Raw genomic sequence first — 22789 nt, forward strand, 5'->3', positions numbered from 1 at the left:
AAAAGCAAGCATGACTGATGAAAAAAGAAAAGGAGTACTTGTGGCACCTTAGAGACTAACCAATTTATTTGAGCATGAGCTTTCGTGAGCTACAGCTCACTTCATCGGACGCATACCGTGGAAACTACAGAAGACATTATATACACACAGAGACCATGAAACAATACCTCCTCCCACCCCACTGTCCTGCTGGTAATAGCTTATCTAAAGTGATCATCAAGTTGGGCCATTTCCAGCACAAATCCAGGTTCTCTCACTCTCTCACCCCCCTCCAAAAACCACACACACAAACTCACTCTCCTGCTAGTAATCGCTTATCCAAAGTGACCACTCTCTCTACAATGTGCATGATAATCAAGGTGGGCCATTTCCAGCACAAATCCAGGTTCTCTCACTCCCTCACCCCCCTCCAAAAACCACACACACAAACTCACTCTCCTGCTAGTAATCGCTTATCCAAAGTGACCACTCTCTCTACAATGTGCATGATAATCAAGGTGGGCCATTTCCAGCACAAATCCAGGTTCTCTCACCCCCTCACCCCCCTCCAAAAACCACACACACAAACTCACTCTCCTGCTGGTAATAGCTTATCCATCAGTCAGACTGATGACTGACTGTGCAACTGTTTCTGACAAAAAGAAAAGGAGTACTTGTGGCACCTTAGAGACTAACCAATTTATTAGAGCATAAGCTTTTGTGAGCTACAGCTCACTTCCTCAGATGCATATCGTGGAAACTGCAGCAGGCTTTATATATACACAGAGAATATGAAACAATACCTACTCCCACCCCACTGTCCTGCTGGTAATAGCTTATCTAAAGTGATCATCAGGTGGGCCATTTCCAGCACAAATCCAGGTTTTCTCACCCTCCACCCCCCCACACAAATTCACTCTCCTGCTGGTGATAGCCCATCCAAAGTGACAACTCTTTACACAATGTGCATGACAATCAAGTTGGGCCATTTCCAGCACAAATCCAGGTTTTCTCACCCTCCACCCCCCCACCACAAATTCACTCTCCTGCTGGTGATAGCCCATCCAAAGTGACAACTCTTTACACAATGTGCATGACAATCAAGTTGGACTATTTCCTGCACAAATCCAGGTTTTCTCACATCCCCCCCGCCCGCATACACACACAAATTCACTCTCCTGCTGGTAATAGCTCATCCAAACTGACCACTCTTCAAGTTTAAATCCAAGTTAAACCAGAACATCTGGGGGGGGGGGTAGGAAAAAACAAGAGGAAACAGGCTACCTTGCATAATGACTTAGCCACTCCCAGTCTCTATTTAAGCCTAAATTAATAGTATCCAATTTGCAAATTAATTCCAACTCAGCAGTTTCTCGCTGGAGTCTGGATTTGAAGTTTTTTTGTTTTAAGATAGCGACCTTCATGTCTGTGATTGCGTGACCAGAGAGATTGAAGTGTTCTCCGACTGGTTTATGAATGTTATAATTCTTGACATCTGATTTGTGTCCATTTATTCTTTTACGTAGAGACTGTCCAGTTTGACCAATGTATATGGCAGAGGGGCATTGCTGGCACATGATGGCATATATCACATTGGTGGATGTGCAGGTGAACGAGCCTCTGATAGTGTGGCTGATGTTATTAGGCCCTGTGATGGTGTCCCCTGAATAGATATGTGGGCACAATTGGCAACGGGCTTTGTTGCAAGGATAAGTTCCTGGGTGAGTGGTTCTGTTGTGTGGTATGTGGTTGTTGGTGAGTATTTGCTTCAGGTTGCGGGGCTGTCTGTAGGCAAGGACTGGCCTGTCTCCCAAGATTTGTGAGAGTGTTGGGTCATCCTTTAGGATAGGTTGTAGATCCTTAATAATGCGTTGGAGGGGTTTTAGTTGGGGGCTGAAGGTGACAGCTAGCGGCGTTCTGTTATTTTCTTTGTTAGGCCTGTCCTGTAGTAGGTAACTTCTGGGAACTCTTCTGGCTCTATCAATCTGTTTCTTTACTTCTGCAGGTGGGTATTGTAGTTGTAAGAAAGCTTGACAGAGATCTTGTAGGTGTTTGTCTCTGTCTGAGGGGTTGGAGCAAATGCGGTTGTATCGCAGAGCTTGGCTGTAGACGATGGATCGTGTGGTGTGGTCAGGGTGAAAGCTGGAGGCATGCAGGTAGGAATAGCGGTCAGTAGGTTTCCGGTATAGGGTGGTGTTTATGTGACCATTGTTTATTAGCACTGTAGTGTCCAGGAAGTGGATCTCTTGTGTGGACTGGACCAGGCTGAGGTTGGTGGTGGGATGGAAATTGTTGAAATCATGGTGGAATTCCTCAAGGGCTTCTTTTCCATGGGTCCAGATGATGAAGATGTCATCAATATAGCGCAAGTAGAGTAGGGGCTTTAGGGGACGAGAGCTGAGGAAGCGTTGTTCTAAATCAGCCATAAAAATGTTGGCATACTGTGGGGCCATGCGGGTACCCATAGCAGGGCCGCTGATCTGAAGGTATACATTGTCCCCAAATGTGAAGTAGTTATGGGTAAGGACAAAGTCACAAAGTTCAGCTACCAGGTTAGCCGTGACAGTATCGGGGATAGTGTTCTTGACGGCTTGTAGTCCATCTTTGTGTGGAATGTTGGTGTAGAGGGCTTCTACATCCATAGTGGCCAGGATGGTGTTATCAGGAAGATCACCGATGGATTGAAGTTTCCTCAGGAAGTCAGTGGTGTCTCGAAGGTAGCTGGGAGTGCTGGTAGCGTAGGGCCTGAGGAGGGAGTCTACATAGCCAGACAATCCTGCTGTCAGGGTGCCAATGCCTGAGATGATGGGGCGCCCAGGATTTCCAGGTTTATGGATCTTGGGTAGTAGATAGAATATCCCAGGTCGGGGTTCCAGGGGTGTGTCTGTGCGGATTTGATCTTGTGCTTTTTCAGGAAGTTTCTTGAGCAAATGCTGTAGTTGCTTTTGGTAACTCTCAGTGGGATCAGAGGGTAATGGCTTGTAGAAGCAAGCTACATGGTCACTGAGCTTGTAGCAGAGGCAAAAAACCACATACAGTCACAGAGACATTAATTTTACCAGCATGCAAAGAAATTGTCAGAGTAATATTAGGCGCATATGCAAGGAAATTGAAAAATTTCCCCTTTCAGAAAACACGATAAGTTGCTGCGTTGACGACATGGCAGGTGATACTGATATGGTGCTCTGTGGGACTCTAAGGTCTAGCTGCCTTTCCTACACCTCAACCAGACACCTCAACATGTCAGTTTGCTCCCCCATAAGCTGCTACATCTCCTCTTGCGTGTTACGCTCTTGTTCCCTGATTGCTTTCCGGCCCTCTTGGTCGATGCGCATGCTCTCTGAAAGTGAGAGCCTCCATGCACGGAGCTGGGCCCTGTCAGCCTTGGAGGAACGCATCAAACCACAGAACATGTCTTCCCTTGTCTGCTTTTTTCGCCTTCTAATCTGGGACAGCCTTTGTGCTGGAGTGGAGGAAGCACCCAGAGAAAATGTTGCAGCTGCAAGGAAAAGCATACATTGTTGAAAACAAAAGGTTAACTGTTGCAATGAATAAAACAATTCATAGCAGTAAATACATTCCCTGAGGTACTCGGCCAAATTTAGTGTTTTAAAAGAAGAACATGCCAGTAAGGTACAACACATGGCAGAGCTCTGGGAGGCAGATTTCGGTTTGCAGGCAGGCATGGTAAGCACACACAAAAGGGTAGGCGGTGTGGGGGCACACCTGGGAAAATTTTGTAGTGTGGAAACTCTTGGCACATAAACAGGCTTTTCTGGGAAGCACCCTTTTGTGGCTGCACTGGCCACCACTGTATCCCAATTGTTTACCTCAAATTAAACAGTAACCACAACTGCATTTAACCCCTGTAGTGTTATTACAAGTGTGCACTCACCATAGGTGCCTTCCTCACCATCACAGTCCCACACCAGTGGGTCCTGGGAGGGGACTGGCCACAGAGTTAGGAAAAGGTCCTGGCTGTCGGGGAGAATGGATCCTCCACTTGCCTGCTGTGCATTATTCTCCTCCTCCTCTTCCTCATCAACAATGTCCTCCTTGTTGTTGCCCACGGCCACTTGTGTCCCCCGGGAGGTTTCCACGAAGCGTGTTGCAGTCCTGGTGGGGTGCCTGCCTAGAATCACATGCAGCTGCCCATAGAAGCGGCACGTCTGTGGCTCCACACCAGAGCGACTGTTCGCCTCCCTTGTCTTCTGGTACTTGCCTGAGCTCCTTTATTTTCACAGGGCACTGCTGTGTGCCCCTGGTGCAGTCTTTGTCCCCCAGGCCCTGTGCGATTTTGGCATCAATGTCAGCATTTCTTCTGCTGGTTCAGAGTTCTGCCTGCACGGACTCTTCTTCCCACACAGTACTCAGATCCAGTATCTCCTGTATGCTCCATGTTTGCGTACTTGGGCAGCCATGGTCAGCTGTGGTGGTGAGCTCTCCACGCTGATCAAACAGGAAATTAAATTCAAAAGTTCCTGGGGCTTTTCCCGTTTACCTGGCTGAAGTGCAGTGGAGTTGAAAGTGCTGTCCAGAGGGGACACATTGGAGCACTCTGGGACACCTCCCGGAGGCCAAACAAGTTGAAATACACTGTACTGTGTCTACACTACTCCTACTTCAACCTGGGAAGGTCGAAACTAGCGCTACTCCTCTCATTGAGGTGGAGTACAGGCGATTTTAAAAGCCCTTTAGGTCGGCAGGAAGGGCTCTGTAATGTAGACAAGCTAATTATAAATTCTACCCAATGCGGGGAATGTCGATCTAATGACACAGTGTAGACCAGCCCTATGTGAGAGTCACCACCGCCCCATAAGTGCCCAAGGCCGCTCCAGCCTCCCTATTTTCAGACATGACAGTTTGACAGCCTCCACTAGGGGGCATCGCTTTTTGTTTTTTTCTCATCACCTGTTTAACCTTTTAAAAAAAAATTGCAAGCATCCTTGATGATATCTTTTTGACGGCCATCTGTTTATCCTCCAAACACTGACCTCCCTTTTGTTTACCCCTCAGTTTCCCCTTGAGGATGTCCCTTTTACCTGTACCCCTTTCCATGACTAGAGTGGGAGCCTTGCAGATATCAATGAATGTCTTAGTTTTTTTGTTTTTGTTTCTTTTCATTTTAAACATGTTTCTTTTGTACTTAAAGTTCTGCTTTGTTTTTAAATAAAAACAGATGTAGCACAACCAGAGTAATCAACCTACAATGTTGGCTTTTAAATGTTACAGCACATTCTTATGTTATGAGGTGGTGGAGGTTTGTGAACTCTTGCCACCTTCCATTTTGGGTTAGACCATTGTTTGTTTGTTTAATATATTATTTTTAAACTTTTAATGATTGAGTTACTGGAAAGACAGCCCCACAGCATTGTACAACCCCCTGATTAATATTAATCCGTACTTCCTACCCCCCTTATTGTGGATGAATGCTCATCAAACCTCATTACTGATCACATTTCCAATTCCAACAGGACCGAATATCTTTAACCCCGATGGAACATGAAGAAAACCTGGGCGTGTGATTGTGTTGGACAGCAATAGGCTCCACACAACCCCGTTTTTTCAGTAGGTTCTGGTTAAACTGATGCAGTTCAATGGCGTTGAGTCAGCTCATTTGTACTCACATCGCGAACATCCATGTTTTATACAGAATATCAGAGCGTTTTAGCTTTATTTTAAACATGATTTTATTTTCTTTCCACTGAATTCTACTACTTGCACTTCAGCTTTCTGATGTAAATAGGTCTCTTTTCTTAATGACACAATAACTGGGTTCTCACAAACTATTTTTATTTAAAAGACATGTAAGCAGTGTCAGGATGAGCTCCACCCTGACATCTGGTGGTGAGGTGTGGCAAGTTGTGGAAAAGAACTTCAGGGGCCGATCTCATTTGCATAGGCACACCCACCACGCCTAGAATGAGACCATAGCTGCCCAAATGGTCACTTTGGCTGCTGTGGGATCCCCAGTGTCTCTGTTATTGGGGCAGGAAGAATAAATTGTTATTACCCTGATTATGGGAACTGTGCTTGGAACTGTACGTGGCCTTTTGTTATGATGGAGGGATTCACCATCAACTAAGTAGCACTCGCTAGACAAGGGTCATGGGTTCCAAAACTGTGTGAATGGAGAGAGGCTGGGGACAAGTATTAATACTTGGTGGCATGGGCCCCTTGGTGAGGGCCTTACATGCTAATTGCACTTCCTCCTCTCTCCACTGTGGAATATCAGAGCTAATTTTGATTTCATTAGAAGTCTAGTTATAGGCTGCTGAGCTCACTTTGGGCTGACAGTGCACCAACACTGGGGCTCCCCTATTATAAGCTGAATTCACCTAAGAGCTGAAATCACTGAGTGTTGTGTTAAGTAGTGGGGGAGCCTGAAGATATATTGTGGAGCAGTTTGCGGGACGGCTGGTGAAGCAGTTCGACGCAGAGCAGTGTGTGGATGGCAGGAGCTGCTTGTGGGCCGTGGAGCTGAGCGAAGGAGTTCGTGGGGCAGCTGGCGGAGCGGAGCGCAGCTGAGCGAAGGAGTTCGTGGGGCGGCTGGCGGAGCGGAGCGCAGCTGAGCGAAGGAGTTCGTGGGGCGGCTGGCGGAGCGGAGCGCAGCTGAGCGAAGGAGTTCGTGGGGCGGCTGGCGGAGTGGAGCGCCGCTATGGGGCGGTCAGCTTCAGATCACGTAACGTGCCTCTTACCCCCGTCCCATTTCCACCCAGGTTGGGAGGTAAAGCTCCGCAGATAAACTTTCGAACTCTGGGGCTGCCCTGACCAGGGACATAGACTTTTGGGGCATTGGACTTTTGGGACTTTGGGTGATTTGGGGTTGCTGGACTCAAGAACCAAAGGGAAAAGGGCATGCCCCAATTTGCCTGGGGTGGGTTTTTTTTTTGCTCATGGGTTGTGTTATGAATCCTGTTGGTGGTGTTTCCCCAACATAATGCCACATTGTTTCTCTCTGTTATTAAAAGACTTTTGCTACACTCAGACTATGTGCTTGCAAGAGGGGAAGTATTGCTTCTTGGAGGCGCCCAGCGGGAGTGGTATATATTTGTCCCAGGTCACTGGGTGGGGGCTCGAGCCGGTTTGCATTGTGTTATTGGAATGGAACCCCTAGATATTGAACCCGGCCCTTGTTGCTGCCAACTCTGACGGGCAGAAGGGTTACAGACATACAGCCCTTGAAAACAAATGGAGATGCCCCACCAAAACTTTCATGCTATTTAAAGGCCATGCAGACCTTTTACATTGCCAAGTTTTATTATATCACATGCTTGTCCCTCACCATTCTCTAATTTAATCCTTTTAGATTTCTTACCATTAGTCTTTCCCCTAAGCAGGGTTCTGTAACTTTTTGTGTTGAGCAGGTGATCAAGATAATGCACTAAGTGGGTATCTTTCAGCTTGGTAATATTGTTTAAGTCACTGTCAGCGTCTCGAGTGCTTTGCACAGCATTTACCAAGGTCATCCCTTCCGCTAAATTTTCTTGGGTTACACACAGACACTGCATTGCATAACCTATGGCAATAAGAGTGTTCAATAAGCTTTCCAAAAACAGGTCAGCACACAGGGCCTGGAGCTTGCAGTTTCTATCCTCTGACGTCCAAGTCACACAGTCATGATGCCACTGGCCTGGCTCGTCTACAACATAGCCCTCACCATCTTCAAAAGCGTCTCCCTAAGACAGTGACTAAGGACAGCACAGACAGAAACACATACAATAAACCACATTGCTCTTTTACACTCACAGTATGGCACTGGCTCAGTTACTTCTATGCCAAGGGCCTTCTTTAAATCCATACAGCCATTATCCTCTTCACACTCGGTCTCCTCTTGAACAAGTTGTCTTGGTGCTGAACAAAACCAACTTGAGCCTGATTCCCCTTCGCTCTCTGATGCAAAGCTGTCCAGGGCCTCTGGGTCCTCTAGAAAGGCGGCAGCGAGATTTTCAGAAAAGAAACAGCTGCATGTGCACTGGGTTTAGAGTTATGCAGGTCGGCTCCTAGCCCATTATACCCAATCCTCAACTGCCAGTTTTTACAGTCTATTTACCTAAGCAACGTCATCTCCGTTCACCTTGTCCAACTGCAGTGAACCACTGTCGCCCTCCTCTACAGGGGCAGATGCTGGGCGTTCATGATGCTCGTCAGTCTGCCTCACAAGCACTTGGGTCTTGGGGTCGGGTTCCAGTGCATCCATCAATGGCTGGGCCAAAGGGCTCCCCTCGGCAGCTCCTACCGCCTCCTCAGAACGGTCATTGATGTAGCACCGTCTCTGCAGATGACTATGGACCCTCCAAGCTCAAACGAATTCCATGGTTCTCATGGGGGTGATGGCGGAGGCCATGTTTCCCCGTAGCATTTCCAGAAATCTGAAAAACAAGCTCTTGAAACAAGATGGCCTCCTCCACAGACAATGGGCTTCCAGGAGTGGTGCTGCTGACTGGCCAACCATTGAACTCCAGAGATCGAGAGTTCCGGCCTAGGCCCTTGTGCTAGACCTGTTCTGATTAGTATACATTTCCTTTCCAGGAGGGACTATGCTGACTATTAGAGGGTGGTGGGAGAAGTTCTTCAAGGGGTCACATGACCCTCTTCCAGAAAGGTCTCCCCACAGCTGAACTTGCCTTGATTGGTCAAATCTACTCTCGGGGAGCTCCAACAGGGCTGAAACCCACTCTGATTAATTGACGATGGGGGGAAGGGTTCCTAGCAGGGTCACATGCCACCCCTTGCTTCGAGTCATGCGTCAGTCTCAACTCCGCAAGTAATACCACAGGAGGAGGGGCACAGGTGGGTGGGACCTTAGGAGTCGGGGTGCAGTCACTGTTTGCTGTACCCCTAGACTACTCTCCTGGTTAACCACTCAATGGTACTTCTGTGACTGGCTCATGGAAGGGTGGAAATGTCTGGAGGAGGAATAGCAAGAGAGTCTCTGAGGACAGGAAACATAGGACCCAACCTCTGATTCAGAAGACGATGATTCTCCTGCCGCTAACCACAGAGGTGCAGTTTCAGATAGTGCCAGCAACCAGTGCCAAAGTGGAGAGGCCCACAGAGAGGACAGTACGAAAGACTGAGCCATCAAGGGTAAATGAGGCTGGCACGGTACTGAGTGTTGTACCAATCCTGCTGGTTCTCCCATGTCCAGCAACACCTCTTGTACTGCCAGCGATACTGCCCCCAACAGGGCCAGGAGGTCCCTGGCAGCCGTAAATGCTGCCGGCATGGTTGGTACCAAGATAGCAAGAGTGCAGTGTGGTGCCACAGATGTGGAAGGAGCTCCTTCTGGCTCCAGACTCGATGAAACCTGCCCACGTGCTGGAGTCAACGGTACCATCTTCTGTTGTACAGAAGCAGCTTGGGCTTAGACTGCACTCTCCACTTAGCCCCCTGCCCAGCAGATTTCTGTGTCAAGCCTCTCCCACTTTCAGCAGTCTCAGGACTCAGGTACATAGGAGGCACACTCTTCACCAATGCTGAGGCACTCAGTGCCAAGTCTGACCAGCCTGGCTCAGATGGAGGTCTCAAGACCACCTCGATGAGTAGAAACTTTCTTCTACAAGGTTTAAAAGTCCCTGCAAATTTGGCAATGCCCTCCAATCTGAGTTTTCCCAAGGCACTTCAAGCACCTTGAGTGCAGGTTGCTCACAGGCATAGCCTTACTGCAGGAAACACAGGGCTTGAAGCTTGTTAACAGGGGCATCCCTTGGCACCAGGAGACAAACGAAACCCTGAGATTGTTAAAAAAAATTCTAACTAATTAAATCCTAATAACCTTAATAACACTATTTACAATACAAGAAAAAACAGCCCACTAAGAGAACTTGCAAATGCAAGAAGAGCCGTTCCAGCAACCAACCCAGGCAGTAAGAAGGAACTTGCGGGGTGGGGGCTCAGAGTCAGCTGCATGCTTTACACAGATGCCAGCAGTGTGTGGCAGCAGAAGGTGCTTGAGCCGCCCTGACAGCTACCACTGAGCGAAGAAATGTCTGGTGATCGTGCGTAGGGCACACACAAACCAAGAGAGAAATGCACACTTGCAATCACTCGAAGAAGAACAGGGAATTCAGGCCACACCTACTGAATGGGGAACTATATAATGGAAAGCATAGACTCTGAAAGGGATCATAGCAGACAAGCAGCTCACCATGAACTCCCAGTGTGATGCTGTGGCAAAAAGGGCTAATGGGAACTTTGGCTATATAAACAAGAGAGGAGTGAGAATGAGCAGGGAGGTGATTTTTACATCTGTATATGGCATTGGTGAGACTGAGCCGGGAATAATGCATCCAGTTCTGGTATCCATATTTTAAACAGGATGTTGAAAAATTGGAGAGAGTGCCAAAAAAGGCCCACAAAAATTATTCAAGAGCTGGGAAAAATGCCTTATAGGGAGAGACTTAAAAAGCTCAAATTGTTTAGCTTATCCAAAAGAAGATTGCGAGGTGACTTGACTATGGTGTATAATTATCACCTTATGGAGAAAATACCAGATGCTAGAGACTTCTTAAAGCTAGTGGAGAAGGGCAGAACAAGAACCAATGGCTGGATGCTGAAGCCAGAAAAATTCAGATTGGAAATAAGGCCCAAATGTTTAACAGCAATGGTGACCCAAGGGAAGTGGTGGAGTCTTCTGTGATGCTGACAGACAAGATAGCTCAGGCCAAAGTCCCAATGTCTCAGCTGAATACTGACATAGCTGAAACCAGCTTTTGGCTTACCCATGTGTTAGTATTGTTAACTAGGTATTAGAATGATAAGAATGTGTTTAGACTTCATTGAATGCTTGTGAGTTGCAGCCCCTCCCCACCCCCCGCTCTGATCTGGTCCCATCTGCAGTGGCATCCTCACCCAACTCCTAGCCCCGCCCCTGGCCCTGGCCCCGGCCCCAGCCTCCGGCCCAACTGCTGCTCCGCTCCCAGACCCGCCCCTGCCCTTAGCCATGTCTGCTGGCTGCGGCTCTGTCCCTGGCCTTGGGGCAGGGCTGGGAGTGTAGCCACACCTGGCCGTGGGCCCAGCTGCCAGCCCCCACCACGGCCTGTCTGCGGTTCCGCTCCCACCCCCAGCCCCTGGCCCCAGCTTCAGCTCTCTTACCCCATGTCTCTCTCTCACGGCCACAGCTCCGAGGGGCACAGACAAGGGCACGGGGGGCATGGCAACCCCAATGTTTGGAGACCACTGCTTTAGATAAAACACCAGTGACGGGGTTCAGTGCAGGGGGCTGGACAGGAGTCTCTGGCTGTGCTATCACAGGTCAGCCTAGGGGGCCTAATGGCCCTGTCTGGCCTTCAACTCTGAGTTTATGCCAGGGTCAGACTGAGAAAGGGCAGGCCAAGGGTGTGAAAGACTCAAAGCCTTCAGCCTCCTTTTCCCTGCCTCACCTTCATGACGTTGCTGACGAACGCTGTGACCTCCTCCTGCACGATGGAGACCAGGTTTTGGCAGGTCAGGAGGTTCACCAGCTGGGCCAGGCTGCCTAGCCTCTGCATCCAGAACTCGGCCTCCTTCAGCCTCCTCTCCAGGTCCCTGTGGTGGACTCTCTGCTGATACAGGGACTCCTTGGTGATGTAGAGCTTGTAGCTCTGCACTTGGGTCTGCAGCCCATGCACCATCTTGTAGGTGTCATCCCGCACCTGCAAGGACATGGACACATGGGGGCTGAGAAAGGCAGGTTCCCTGCACAGACCCATTTCCCCGTCAGTGCTCAGGGTGGGATGGGGAAGGAGTGAAGGGAGCTGCCCAAATCTCTCCCAGCTATGGAGCTCCACATTATTGCAGGAGACTCTTTCTTGCTGCTCTGGGATGGAGAAAGAGGGTCCTAAAAGGTCTCTGATAGAAACATTAGGCATGGCGGAAGCACTATTCCCTGATTTGACTGGGGAACACAATCCTGAGAGTTCCCAGAGCTTTCCTAGCCAAACCAGGACCCTAAAAGCCTTGAATTGTAGGGTCCATAGGGCAGGCGTGGAGCTTCAATGGGAGAGGAGGACCTGTGGAGGGGAACTCCCAGGTACTCCTCTCCCAGCACTGGAAGAGCATTATAGGGAGCAGGACAGGAGCACTGGCTGTGGGGTTGTGGAGCTCCTGGGCAGGAGCACTGGCTGTGAGGTTGTGGAGCTCCTGGGCATTCCCCGCAGGAGCTGTAGGGAGCCGGGCAGGGGCACCGGCCGCGGGGTTGTGGAGCTCCTGGCCATTCCCCGCAGGAGCTGTAGGGAGCCGGGCAGGGGCACCGGCCGCGGGGTTGTGGAGCTCCTGGCCATTCCCCGCAGGAGCTGTAGGGAGCCGGGCAGGGGCACCGGCCGCGGGGTTGTGGAGCTCCTGGCCATTCCCCGCAGGAGCTGTAGGGAGCCGGGCAGGGGCACCGGCCGCGGGGTTGTGGAGCTCCTGGCCATTCCCCGCAGGAGCTGTAGGGAGCCGGGCAGGGGCACCGGCCGCGGGGTTGTGGAGCTCCTGGCCATTCCCCGCAGGAGCTGTAGGGAGCCGGGCAGGGGCACCGGCCGCGGGGTTGTGGAGCTCCTGGCCATTCCCCGCAGGAGCTGTAGGGAGCCGGGCAGGGGCACCGGCCGCGGGGTTGTGGAGCTCCTGGCCATTCCCCGCAGGAGCTGTAGGGAGCCGGGCAGGGGCACCGGCTGCGAGTGGAGCTCCCGTCAGAGGGCACTGTAGGGAGCAGGGCAGGAGCACTGATTGTGGAGCTACTGGTACTGCAGTTCTGACCCCTCCCAGCAGGGGGCACTCCAGGAGAGAAGCCAAGGGGCACTGGGAGTACAGGTCTCCCTGATGCTCCAACCCTGCCTTACCAGCTCGAGAATGGCTGAGCAGAGGGTGAGGAACCTCTTGAGCAGGCCTCGGGCACGGCCATTCTCTTGTGCCAGGGCCTGCTGTAGCTCCGGGAAGGTGTAGCATTTGGAGTCATCCTGGGGCAGCCAGTGTACAGATCTTAGCTCCTGCAGGAGTCTAGAAGGAAGCAGGATCCATCAGGCAGGGCCATAGGAACAGCCAGCCTCACCTGGGCACTCAGCCCCAGACAGTCGAGGATAGGACCAGGAGTGTAGAAGCCTGAGAGTCCCTCCTGGGGTCCAGTCCAGTAACCCTGAGCTCACTGGCTGGGGCCTCAGCCCTTCATCCCCAAGGCTCTGCTCACAGCACCACTGAAGCAAATGTCCCCTGTGAGCCTGAAGGGAGTCAGGAGTGCGAAGACAACTGGCCCCTGAAGGGAAGAGCCCCACAGAAGCTCCTCAGGCCCCTGCTTGGGGAGAAAGCACTCAGTGAGGACCACTGGAGAACCTAAAGAGGCGGGGGGGAGGGGGTGCGTGTGCTCTGTCTTCTGCATAACCCAGGATAAAGGGTATCAGGTATATTTAGGACAAAGAGGTGAAAGGTAAGTATTACTGAATGTTGTAGCATTAGCATGTTAACAATAAACCGGCTGAGCCTACGTGTATGTTCCTGATGCTGCTGTTTTGAAAACTGCAGAGTTTCGACACTAATGTCTCTGAAAGATAGCAGATGCCACAAGACAAACACTGCTAGTCAGGGTGAAATGTTCGAGACTTGCTTCAGGAAACCACCTGTTACTACCATGCTAAGGTGATGTAAATATTAATGAGTTAGCCTATGAAAAATGGGGCACCCCAAAAGTAGTGAGGTGTGGAAGTTCAAATACAGAAAAGGGGTTCAAACCTTCATAAATATGTCTGAACCCCAGTGGGTGTATCCCAGCCTGCGTGCCTTGTCTGGGGGAGATGCCAGGAGGACACCCACTGGTAAGGACTGTTAGGATACAGATATTCAGGCCTGTCTGTAAAGGTCTATACTCTAAGAATTTAGGTGTATTCTTATCACTTGGCTAGTGATAGAGGTATAAAAGAAAGAATCAAAATCACTGTCTGCCGGTGTAAGGTCCTTCTCTTACTGTGACAGTCTGAGGCCTTGTTCTTAGGCTAAGGCCTTTGGCTAAGCCACAGAGGCAGCCATAAGCTGGGAAGCGACCGGTCACCTCCTCACATCCCAAACTAGTCACATTGAAATAAGGTGCTATTGGGCTGTTAGGAATACAATCCTGTCCTGATAATGCCTATCGCCTCCAGAGAAAGGGAAGTGCCTAGAAGATGTAAAAGGAAACCTAGTTTGATAGCATCCTGTCTGGCAAGAACTCACTTATCAATAGCTGGGATGTGAAATCCTCACTTCTGTGTTTGTTCTATCACTGTAGTCCCCATTTCCCCATTATGTATGCACCCGATGAAGCGAGCTGTAGCTCACGAAAGCTTATGCTCAAATAAATTGGTTAGTCTCTAAGGTGCCACAAGTACTCCTTTTCATTTCCCCATTGTTTGTCTGTATAATCTCTGTCTGGTTCTGGGATTGTTTCTGTCTGCTGTATAATTCATTTTGCTGGGTGTAAACTCATTAAGGTGGTGGGATATAATTGGTTAAATAATTATGTTACAATATGTTAGGTTTGGTTAGTTAAATTTCAGTAAAATGATTGGTTAAGGTATAGCTAAGCAGAACTCAGGTTTTACTATATAGTCTGCAGTCAATCAGGAAGTGAGTGGGTGTGTGCGTGTGGGTACTGGGAACAGGGAATGGGGGTGGGGAAATTGGAATCATGTTTGGCTAAGGGCAGGAATGGGAACAGGAACACAGATGTAAGGCTCTGTGGTGTCAGAGCTGGGAAGGGGGACACTAAGGAAGGAAACTGGAATCATGCTTGCTGGAAGTTCACCCCAATAAACATCGAATTGTTTCACCTTTGGACTTTGGGTATTGTTGCTCTCTGTTCATGCGAGAAGGACCAGGGAAGTAAGTGGGTGAAGGAATAAGCCACCTAACAAGGACGATGACAAAGAAGACTAACACCATTCTGTACAGGTCTCTCTCTCTGCTTTACCAGACTGCAGTTGTACGGGGAGACTTTGGCAAACCAGTAAAGTGCCTGAAACCACTATGACTTATTGCTAAAAGCAGCCAAGTCAGCAGGCTGTAAATTGGACATTCAGCAGTCTCAGTTTAATGTTTTTTGGGTGCCACAGAGAGGGCAGCTTGACCCCGCGTCCTTCCTGATAAGAATTGTGTTGAAGTTGCTGTTACATGCATCTTAGAGGAGCAGGATGTGCCCCAGGAATGTCTATTGGGGCCTCAAGCCTGCAAACTCTGGAAAAACCCACACCTGGTTAATCAATAATCAGAAGGAATCTCTTGCTTGACCATTGAAACTGCTTACTTAACAAGTTTTCTTTAAGGGACATGTCATTCTATTACTAATGTATAAATAATGGGGAAAAGTTTGAGGTGGTGGGACTCTTCAGGACTGGACTCTCCCTCTGGCTGCATCTTATGTTGCCCACCGGTAGACGGGCTGCCGCTGTGCCACTCGAGAGCCACACTCAGCTTTGGTAATTATCAAGGGTTGGGGGTGTTTTACTAACCTGTTGCGGACGTGTGTATAAGTGCTTGAGACTAAATAAAGTTCAGCTTTAAGCAAAAGCACTCTTGTGTTGTCCTGTTTGTGCCAGTCATCTATCGGTCGGCCGGCCATGTCTCCCCTGATTTATTTCCTGACACCACCTCACACAGAGTAAAAGTTACCAAGAGCTTTGGGTTGGTAACACAGTGTGTGCATTGTTTGGTTGATTAATAAAGGGAATTATTATGGAAAGAACACTATGGGAGTCTCTGCTGCGCACCATTGGGACCCTTCTGTGGTAACCTCTCTCCTGCAAGCTGTCTCGGAGGCTGGCCCTTGGGGTGGGAATTTGTTAAAGTAACCACGAACTATAGATAAGGTTACATCCAGGGCCTTGGGCCTCCAGCACGGGGTGTTCTCAGCTGGGATTCCAAGGGGAGCGGCACCTGGACAGGGGCTGCTCTGAGTGGGGTACAGCTCTCAGTTAAGGTCCTGGCTGGGGCAGGGACACCCCTCCCACACACACATTCTCCCTCTTACCTGGAAATGTGGAGCAGTGCTGCTCCAAAGTGGGGAACAGCCAGGAGCAGGTAGCTGCCCAGGGCTTCCTGGCGTGTTAGCAGCTGCAGGTGCTTCACATTTTGCCACCAGCTATGGGGGAAGGAGAGTAAGACTAGGAGCTGTGCCATGCTGAGAGGAGGGACTAGCTCAGGGAGGTGAGACACTGCACATCAACAAGGGGCTCCATCCCGACCTGCTGCTATCGGTCCCACCCTGTCCACATCCCTGGGCTCCAGCCCATGTGCCTGCAGCAAGAACCATCAGGTGCAGATCCTGTAAGCTGCTAATGGGGTTGCTAATGGGGCCCAACCAACCTCAGGTCCTGCTCCAACATGTGCAGTATAGGTCCCCTGCATCCAGGGCTCAGGCCCCCAGGCACCATCCTCCGAGCACAGTGTGGAGGGTGGTATCTCTCAGGTTTCTCTGCAGTGCCCTGGGCCACTCACCAGGCAAAGGCTTTGCGGACAAGGTAGTGCCTGAAGAAGGGGATGCACTGGAGTAGCTGCCACAGCAGGGCCTCTCGGTGCCACTCTCCGAGTGTCAGGGTCTCAGCGCCTTCATCTGGGTGCACGTGCAGCACCCCAAAGGGGGAGAAGACATAGTGCTGGGGGTTGGCCTGCCGCTTAGGAACCACAACCAGGTCGTAGGGCCTGTATCGAGAAAGAAAGATACCAACGTATATAAAGTCTGCTGCAGTTTCCACGGTATGCATCCGATGAAGTGAGCTGTAGCTCACGAAAGCTCATGCTCAAATAAATTGGTTAGTCTCTAAGGTGCCACAAGTACTCCTTTTCTTTTTGCGAATACAGACTAACACGGCTGTTACTCTGAAGGCCTATATGGAAACAGGAAGCAGGGCCTGGCTGCTCCACCCATCCACATACCCCTGCCCCTGCCATGGGGAGGCCAGCAGGGCACAGAGCCCTGCAGCACCACTGGGGCACTGGGCCTGACATCCCAGAGGCTAACACAGCACTGGGGAAGTGCCTGGTAGGGGCAGTGTGGGTGCAGAGGGCTGAGTTTGGAGTGCAGTTACCTGAAGTGCCTGTTGGGGGCAACGTTGAGGTAGACAAAATTGATTTTCCCCAGGTGCCTGTTCCTCACAAAAATCTCAGCAGCCCGGAGCCCCGTCAGGGACTGCCAGGAGAAGCTCTGCTCTCCTTCCACCACCTGTGGGGTGGGCGTGGCAGCCTCTCCGCCTGGGTCTGGAAGGAGCCTGCAGTGAAGACAGCATGACTGTGAGAGCTCCAGGGCAGAGGTCACCCCACGTCCCCCTCCAGTGCGTGGGCAGGGGGAGAGCAGCTGGGATGCCATACTCAACATGGCTAGGATTTGCACCTTCACAGTGCTGGAGAGACACTCACTCCCCAGGGGGGATCTGTACCATTACACCATCACACAGGGAGGACTAGAAAAAATATCTAGGACTCCTGGCTGCCCAGTTCCCCTGAGCGAACTCCCAAGCTCCCACTCTCCTGTCAGAGTTGAAAACAGAACCCAGGAGTCCTGGCTCACAGTCCCCACCACCAGCTGGCAGGCTCTCCAGTCAGTGAGCTCTGGGGCATACAGTCCAGCATCCCTGTGGCCCTGGGGAGTGTGGGTGATCCCTGTTCTGTGCGGGACCCACAAGAACAGCCCATGCCCTGGGGGAGGACATTGAAGCCTCGAGCCAGGATTTGGCGGAGGAAGCCCTTACCTCGGCTCAGCACAGCAATACTTCACAGGCACCTCTGTACCAAGGGCAAGGGACATGAGACCCAGGCTTCTTGTCCACTGGGTCTCCTCCTGAGCCAGCTCCATGCCCACCAGACCCACACTTCTCTGCAGCTGCTGCAAAGACACTGGGCCTGGCTGGCACACAGCTGCTGGTTCTTCTACCTCCTGGTCTAGGACAAAGAGGCAGGGCTGCCCTGCGAAGGCTGGCTCTGAGCCAACAGGGAGCAGATTGGTTGGGGGCACTGGATCCCTGTAGTGTGCAGCAAGTGGATGGGCAAACAGCTCCGAGTGGTCCCTGGGGAAGGCCTGGCCCATGGCTCCTAGGACATCCATGTCAGACACGAGGGCCTGACTTCGGTAGTACTGGTAACAGAGGCTCTCCAGGTAGGGCAGCAGCTCCTCCCGGCAACGCAGCTGTTCCCGGAAGGGGCTGAGGAGCTGCAGGACATCCAGTAGGTGCAGCCAGGCACTTCGGCTGCTCCTCTGCAGCACCTTCACAAACACAGCGATCAGCTCAGCCACGAGTGCGTCCAAGTGCTGGGGGTCAGGCCTCCCTGTCTCTTGGAGCTGGGCAGCAAGGCGCTGGCGGACACCCCAGGCCCAGCCACGCTCCACTGGCTGGGAGCTCCTGGGCTCTCTGCCACCTGCAAAGGGACAGAGTCATGAGATAGGGCCAGGAGAAGTGAGCAAGTGCTCAGCCCAAGGCTGAGGGCGCCCCCACCCTAGCCCCCTACACTGCCCACACCCTACTGGACTGTATTGCGAGGTCAGATTCCCTCCCACTGATGTGATCTTTGACGGCCTATCTGTGAGCTTCAACAGGATCCTCGGATACACAGTGATGATGATTGTGAAGCTTGGTTGAGGTGGAGGAGTAAGAGGGTGGGATATTTCCCGGGGAATGCCTTACTGCTAAATGATGAACTAGCAATTGGCTGAGCCCTAAAGGGTTAACTCTCACACTCTACAAGGCAGCAGGAAAGGAAGGAGGGCAGACAGAGACAGAGACACACACCTTGTGTGTGTGAGAGAGATGTGCATTTCCCCTTTAAGTACACTGCCTTGTTAATTAGATCAGCAAGCTGAGCCACAGCTGCTGCCAGGGCAAGCTCCCTCCCTCCTGTCATGTGTCCCTGCTCTATGGAAGATGGGGTAAGCGGGGTGCAGGAGCAGGGGGGAGGGAGACACCCTGACATTAGCCCTCCTCTTCCCCCCCCAGCAAGCAGGAGTCTTGGGGAGCAGCACACGGCAGTGGGGGGAGGGACAGCTGAACTGCGGGCAATTGATAGCCTGCTGGGCAGCTGCTGCACAGGGAACTTAGGGGAGCGGGGAGCTGATAGGGGGGCTGCCAGTCCACCCTAGTTCCAACCATCCACCAGCTAGCTGCAATGGGCTGCTCTTCCTGCAAGCAGTGGACAAAGCAGGCGGCTGCCAAATGATGTTAGAAGGGAGCATTGTACAACTTTAAATGAGCATGTTCTCTAATTGATCAGCAACATAACAACAAAACAGCGTGAACCGGGACGACTTTAAATGAGGAGTTCCTGTATATTCCTGAGGTGCAAGGCTGGGAGCTGGGGGAATTCGGCTGGTGCCTTTCTCTGAGTGATTCATGACCAGCTCTGGGAGCATTCATGCGATCTAGCTGGCTGAGGGGCTCCACCTGCTGTTGCTGAGTGATCACAGCGCCTGGAGGGGTTTGCTGCTTGTCACTAGCAAAGCAGGGTTAAGGCTGCACCCTGGGGATCTCATCACAATGAGCTATTGGGCTGTTGGCATTAGAACAGAGATGCCGCCAAATTCACTTCTGACCTCACCTGTACCACAACAACCCCCAGGGCAAGCCTGGGGCAATGGGGCCAGCACTGACCATGAGGAAAGAGCTCCCCCTAGAATCATAGAATATCAGGGTTGGAAGGGACCTCAGGAGTCATCAAGTCCCACCCCCTGCTCAAAGCAGGACCATTCCCCAATTAAATCATCCCAGCCGGGGCTTTGTCAAGCCTGACCTAAAAAACTTCTAAGGAAGGAGATTCTACCACCTCCCTAGGTAACGCATTCCAGTGTTTCACCACCCTCATAGTGAAAATTTTTTTCCTAATATCCAACCTAAACCTCCCCCACTGCAACTTGAGACCATTACTCCTCGTTCTGTCATCTTCCACCACTGAGAATAGTCTAGAACCATCCTCACTGGAACCACCTCTCAGGTAGTTGAAAGCAGCTGTCAAATCCCCCCTCATTCTTCTCTTCTGCAGACTAAACAATCCCAGCTCCCTCAGCCTCTCCTCATAAGTCATGTGTTCCAGACCCCTAATCATTTTTGTTGCCCTTCGCTGGACTCTCTCCAATTTATCCACATCCTTCTTGTAGTGTGGGGCCCAAAACTGGACACAGTACTCCAGATGAGGCCTCACCAAAGTCGAATAGAGGGGAACGATCACGTCCCTCGATCTGCTGGCAATGCCCCTACTTATACATCCCAAAATGCCATTGGCCTTCTTGGCAACAAGGGCACACTGCTGACTCACATCCAGCTTCTCGTCCACTGTCACCCCTAGGTCCTTTTCCGCAGAACTGCTGCCGAGCCATTCGGTCCCTAGTCTGTAGCGTGCATTGGGTTCTTCCGTCCTAAGTGCAGGACCCTGCACTTATCCTTATTGAACCTCATCAGATTTCTTTTGGCCCAATCCTCCAATTTGTCTAGGTCCCTCTGTATCCTATCCCTTCCCTCGAGCGAATCTATCACTCCTCCTAGTTTAGTACCATCCGCAAATTTGCTGAGAGTGCAATCCACACCATCCTCCAGATCATTTATGAAGATAGTGAACAAAACCGAACCGAGGACCAACCCCTGGGGCAATCCACTTGATACCGGCTGCCAACTAGACATGGAGCCATTGATCACTACCCGTTGAGCCCGACAATCTAGCCAACTTTCTACCCACCTTAGAGTGCATTCATCCAGCCCACACTTCTTTAACTTGCTGACAAGAATACTGTCAGAGACCATGTCAAAAGCTTTGCTAAAGTCAAGAAACAATACATCCACTGCTTTGCCTTCATCCACAGAACCAGTAATCTCATCATAGAAGGCGATTAGATTAGTCAGGCATGACCTTCCCTTGGTGAATCCATGCTGACTGTTCCTGATCACTTTCCTCTCCTCTAAGTGCTTCAGGATTGATTCCTTGAGGACCTGCTCCATGATTTTTCCAGGGACTGAGTGTGGCTGACTGACCTGTAGTTCCCTCCTTCTTCCCTTTTTTAAAGATTGGCACTACATTAGCCTTTTTCCAGTCATCTGGGACTTCCCCCGTTCGCCACAAGTTTTCAAAGATAATGGCCAACAGCTCTGCAATCACAGCCGCCAATTCCTTTAGCACTCTCGGATGCAACGCGTCCGGCCCCATGCACTTGTGCACGTCCAGCTTTTCTAAATAGTCCCTAACCACCTCTTTCTCCACAGAGGGTTGGCCATCTACTCCCCATGCTGTGATGCCCAGTGCAGCAGTCTAGGAGCTGACCTTGTTAGTGAAGACAGAGGCAAAAAAAGCATTGAGTAAATTAGCTTTTCCCACATCCTCTGTCATTAGGTTGCCTCCCTCATTCAGTAAGGGGCCCACGCTTCCCTTGGCTTTCTTCTTGTTGCCAACATACCTGAAGAAACCCTTCTTGTTACTCTTAACATCTCTTGCTAGCTGTAGCTCCAGGTGCGATTTGGCCCTCCTGATTTCATTCCTACATGCCCGAGCAATATTTTTATACTCTTCCCTGGTCATTTGTCCAATCTTCCACTTCTTGTAAGCTTCTTTTTTGTATTTAAGATCAGCAAGAATTTCACTGTTAAGCCAAGCCAGTCACCTGCCATATTTACTATTCTTTCGACACATCGGGATGGTTTGTCCCTGTAACCTCAACAGGGATTCCTTGAAATACAGCCAGCTCTCCTGGACTCCTTTCCCCTTCATGTTAGTCCCCCAGGGGATCCTTCCCATCCATTCCCTGAGGGAGTCGAAGTCTGCTTTTCTGAAGTCCAGGGTCCGTATCCTGCTGCTTACCTTTCTTCCCTGTGTCAGGATCCTGAACTCAACCAACTCATGGTCACTGCCTCCCAGATTCCCATCCACTTTTGCTTCCTCCACTAATTCTTCTTGGTTTGTGAGCAGCAGGTCAAGAAAAGCTCCCCCCCTAGTTGGCTCCTCTAGCACTTGCACCAGGAAATTGTCCCCTATGTTTTCCAAAAACTTCCTGGATTGTCTATGCACTGCTGTATTGCTCTCCCAGCAGATATCAGCAAAATTAAAGTCACCCATGAGAACCAGGGCGTGCGATCTACTAGCTTCTGCGAGCTGCCGGAAGAAAGCCTCATCCACCTCATCCCCCTGGTCCGGTGGTCTATAGCAGACTCCCACCACTACATCACTCTTGTTGCTCACACTTCTAAACTTTATCCAGAGACACTCAGGTTTTTCTGCAGTTTCGTACCAGAGCTCTGAGCAGTCATACTGCTCCCTTACATACAGTGCTACTCCCCCACCTCTTCTGCCCTGCCTGTCCTTCCTGAACAGTTTATAACCATTCATGACAGTGCTCCAGTCATGTGAGTTATCCTACCAAGTCTCTGTTATTCCAATCACGTCATAATTCCTTGACATCACCAGGACCTCCAGTTCTCCCTGCTTGTTTCCAAGGCTTTGTGCATTCGTATATAAGCACTTGAGATAACCTGCTGATCGCCCCTCATTCTCAGTATGAGGCAGGAGCCCTCCCCTCACAGACGTTCCTGCCTGTGCTTCCTCCTGGTATCCCACTTTCCCACTTACCTCAGGGCTTTGGTCTCCTTCCCCCGGTGAACCTAGTTTAAAGCCCTCCTCACTAGGTTAGCCAGTCTGCTCGCAAAGATGCTCTTCCCTCTCTTCGTAAGTGGAGCCCGTCTCTGCCCAGCACTCCTCCTTCATGGAACACCATCCCATGGTCAAAGAATCCAAAGCCTTCTCTCCGACACCACCCTCTAAGTCCCTGTACTCCCCCGGTTGTGGCAGCAGAGATGAAGGCTCCTTACCTGGGCCAGCAGCAGCAGGGAACAGACTGGGGAGAGTCGGGGAAGACTGCATGGTA

At 50.8% G+C, this 22789-nt stretch overlaps 1 protein-coding gene across 3 annotated transcripts; it reads right to left on the reverse strand.

Moving 5' to 3' along the window:
• Positions 1 to 2051: 2051 nt before the first annotated feature.
• On the reverse strand, positions 2052 to 22789 carry LOC140904663 (dynein heavy chain domain-containing protein 1-like). 3 transcript variants are annotated; one of them, XR_012156555.1, is made up of 9 exons: positions 22734 to 22789; positions 17649 to 18312; positions 16989 to 17168; positions 16399 to 16602; positions 15932 to 16042; positions 12780 to 12936; positions 11364 to 11615; positions 7298 to 8351; positions 3398 to 3478 (listed from the first exon to the last, which is right to left on the reverse strand). XR_012156555.1 is itself a non-coding variant. In XM_073327107.1 (8 exons), the coding sequence occupies exons 1-8, from the start codon at positions 22783 to 22785 to the stop codon at positions 3377 to 3379; spliced, it is 1722 nt and encodes a 573-aa protein (XP_073183208.1). In that variant the 5' UTR covers positions 22786 to 22789; the 3' UTR covers positions 2052 to 3376. The 3 variants fall into 3 exon arrangements, 2 of the variants coding, with proteins under 2 accessions (XP_073183208.1, XP_073183209.1); XM_073327107.1 differs by lacking the exon at positions 7298 to 8351 and having other exon boundaries at positions 2052 to 3478; XM_073327108.1 differs by lacking the exon at positions 3398 to 3478 and having other exon boundaries at positions 7031 to 8351.

Source organism: Lepidochelys kempii, unplaced genomic scaffold, assembly GCF_965140265.1.
Source record: "Lepidochelys kempii isolate rLepKem1 unplaced genomic scaffold, rLepKem1.hap2 scaffold_61, whole genome shotgun sequence".
In the NCBI taxonomy this organism is placed as follows: domain Eukaryota; kingdom Metazoa; phylum Chordata; order Testudines; family Cheloniidae; genus Lepidochelys; species Lepidochelys kempii.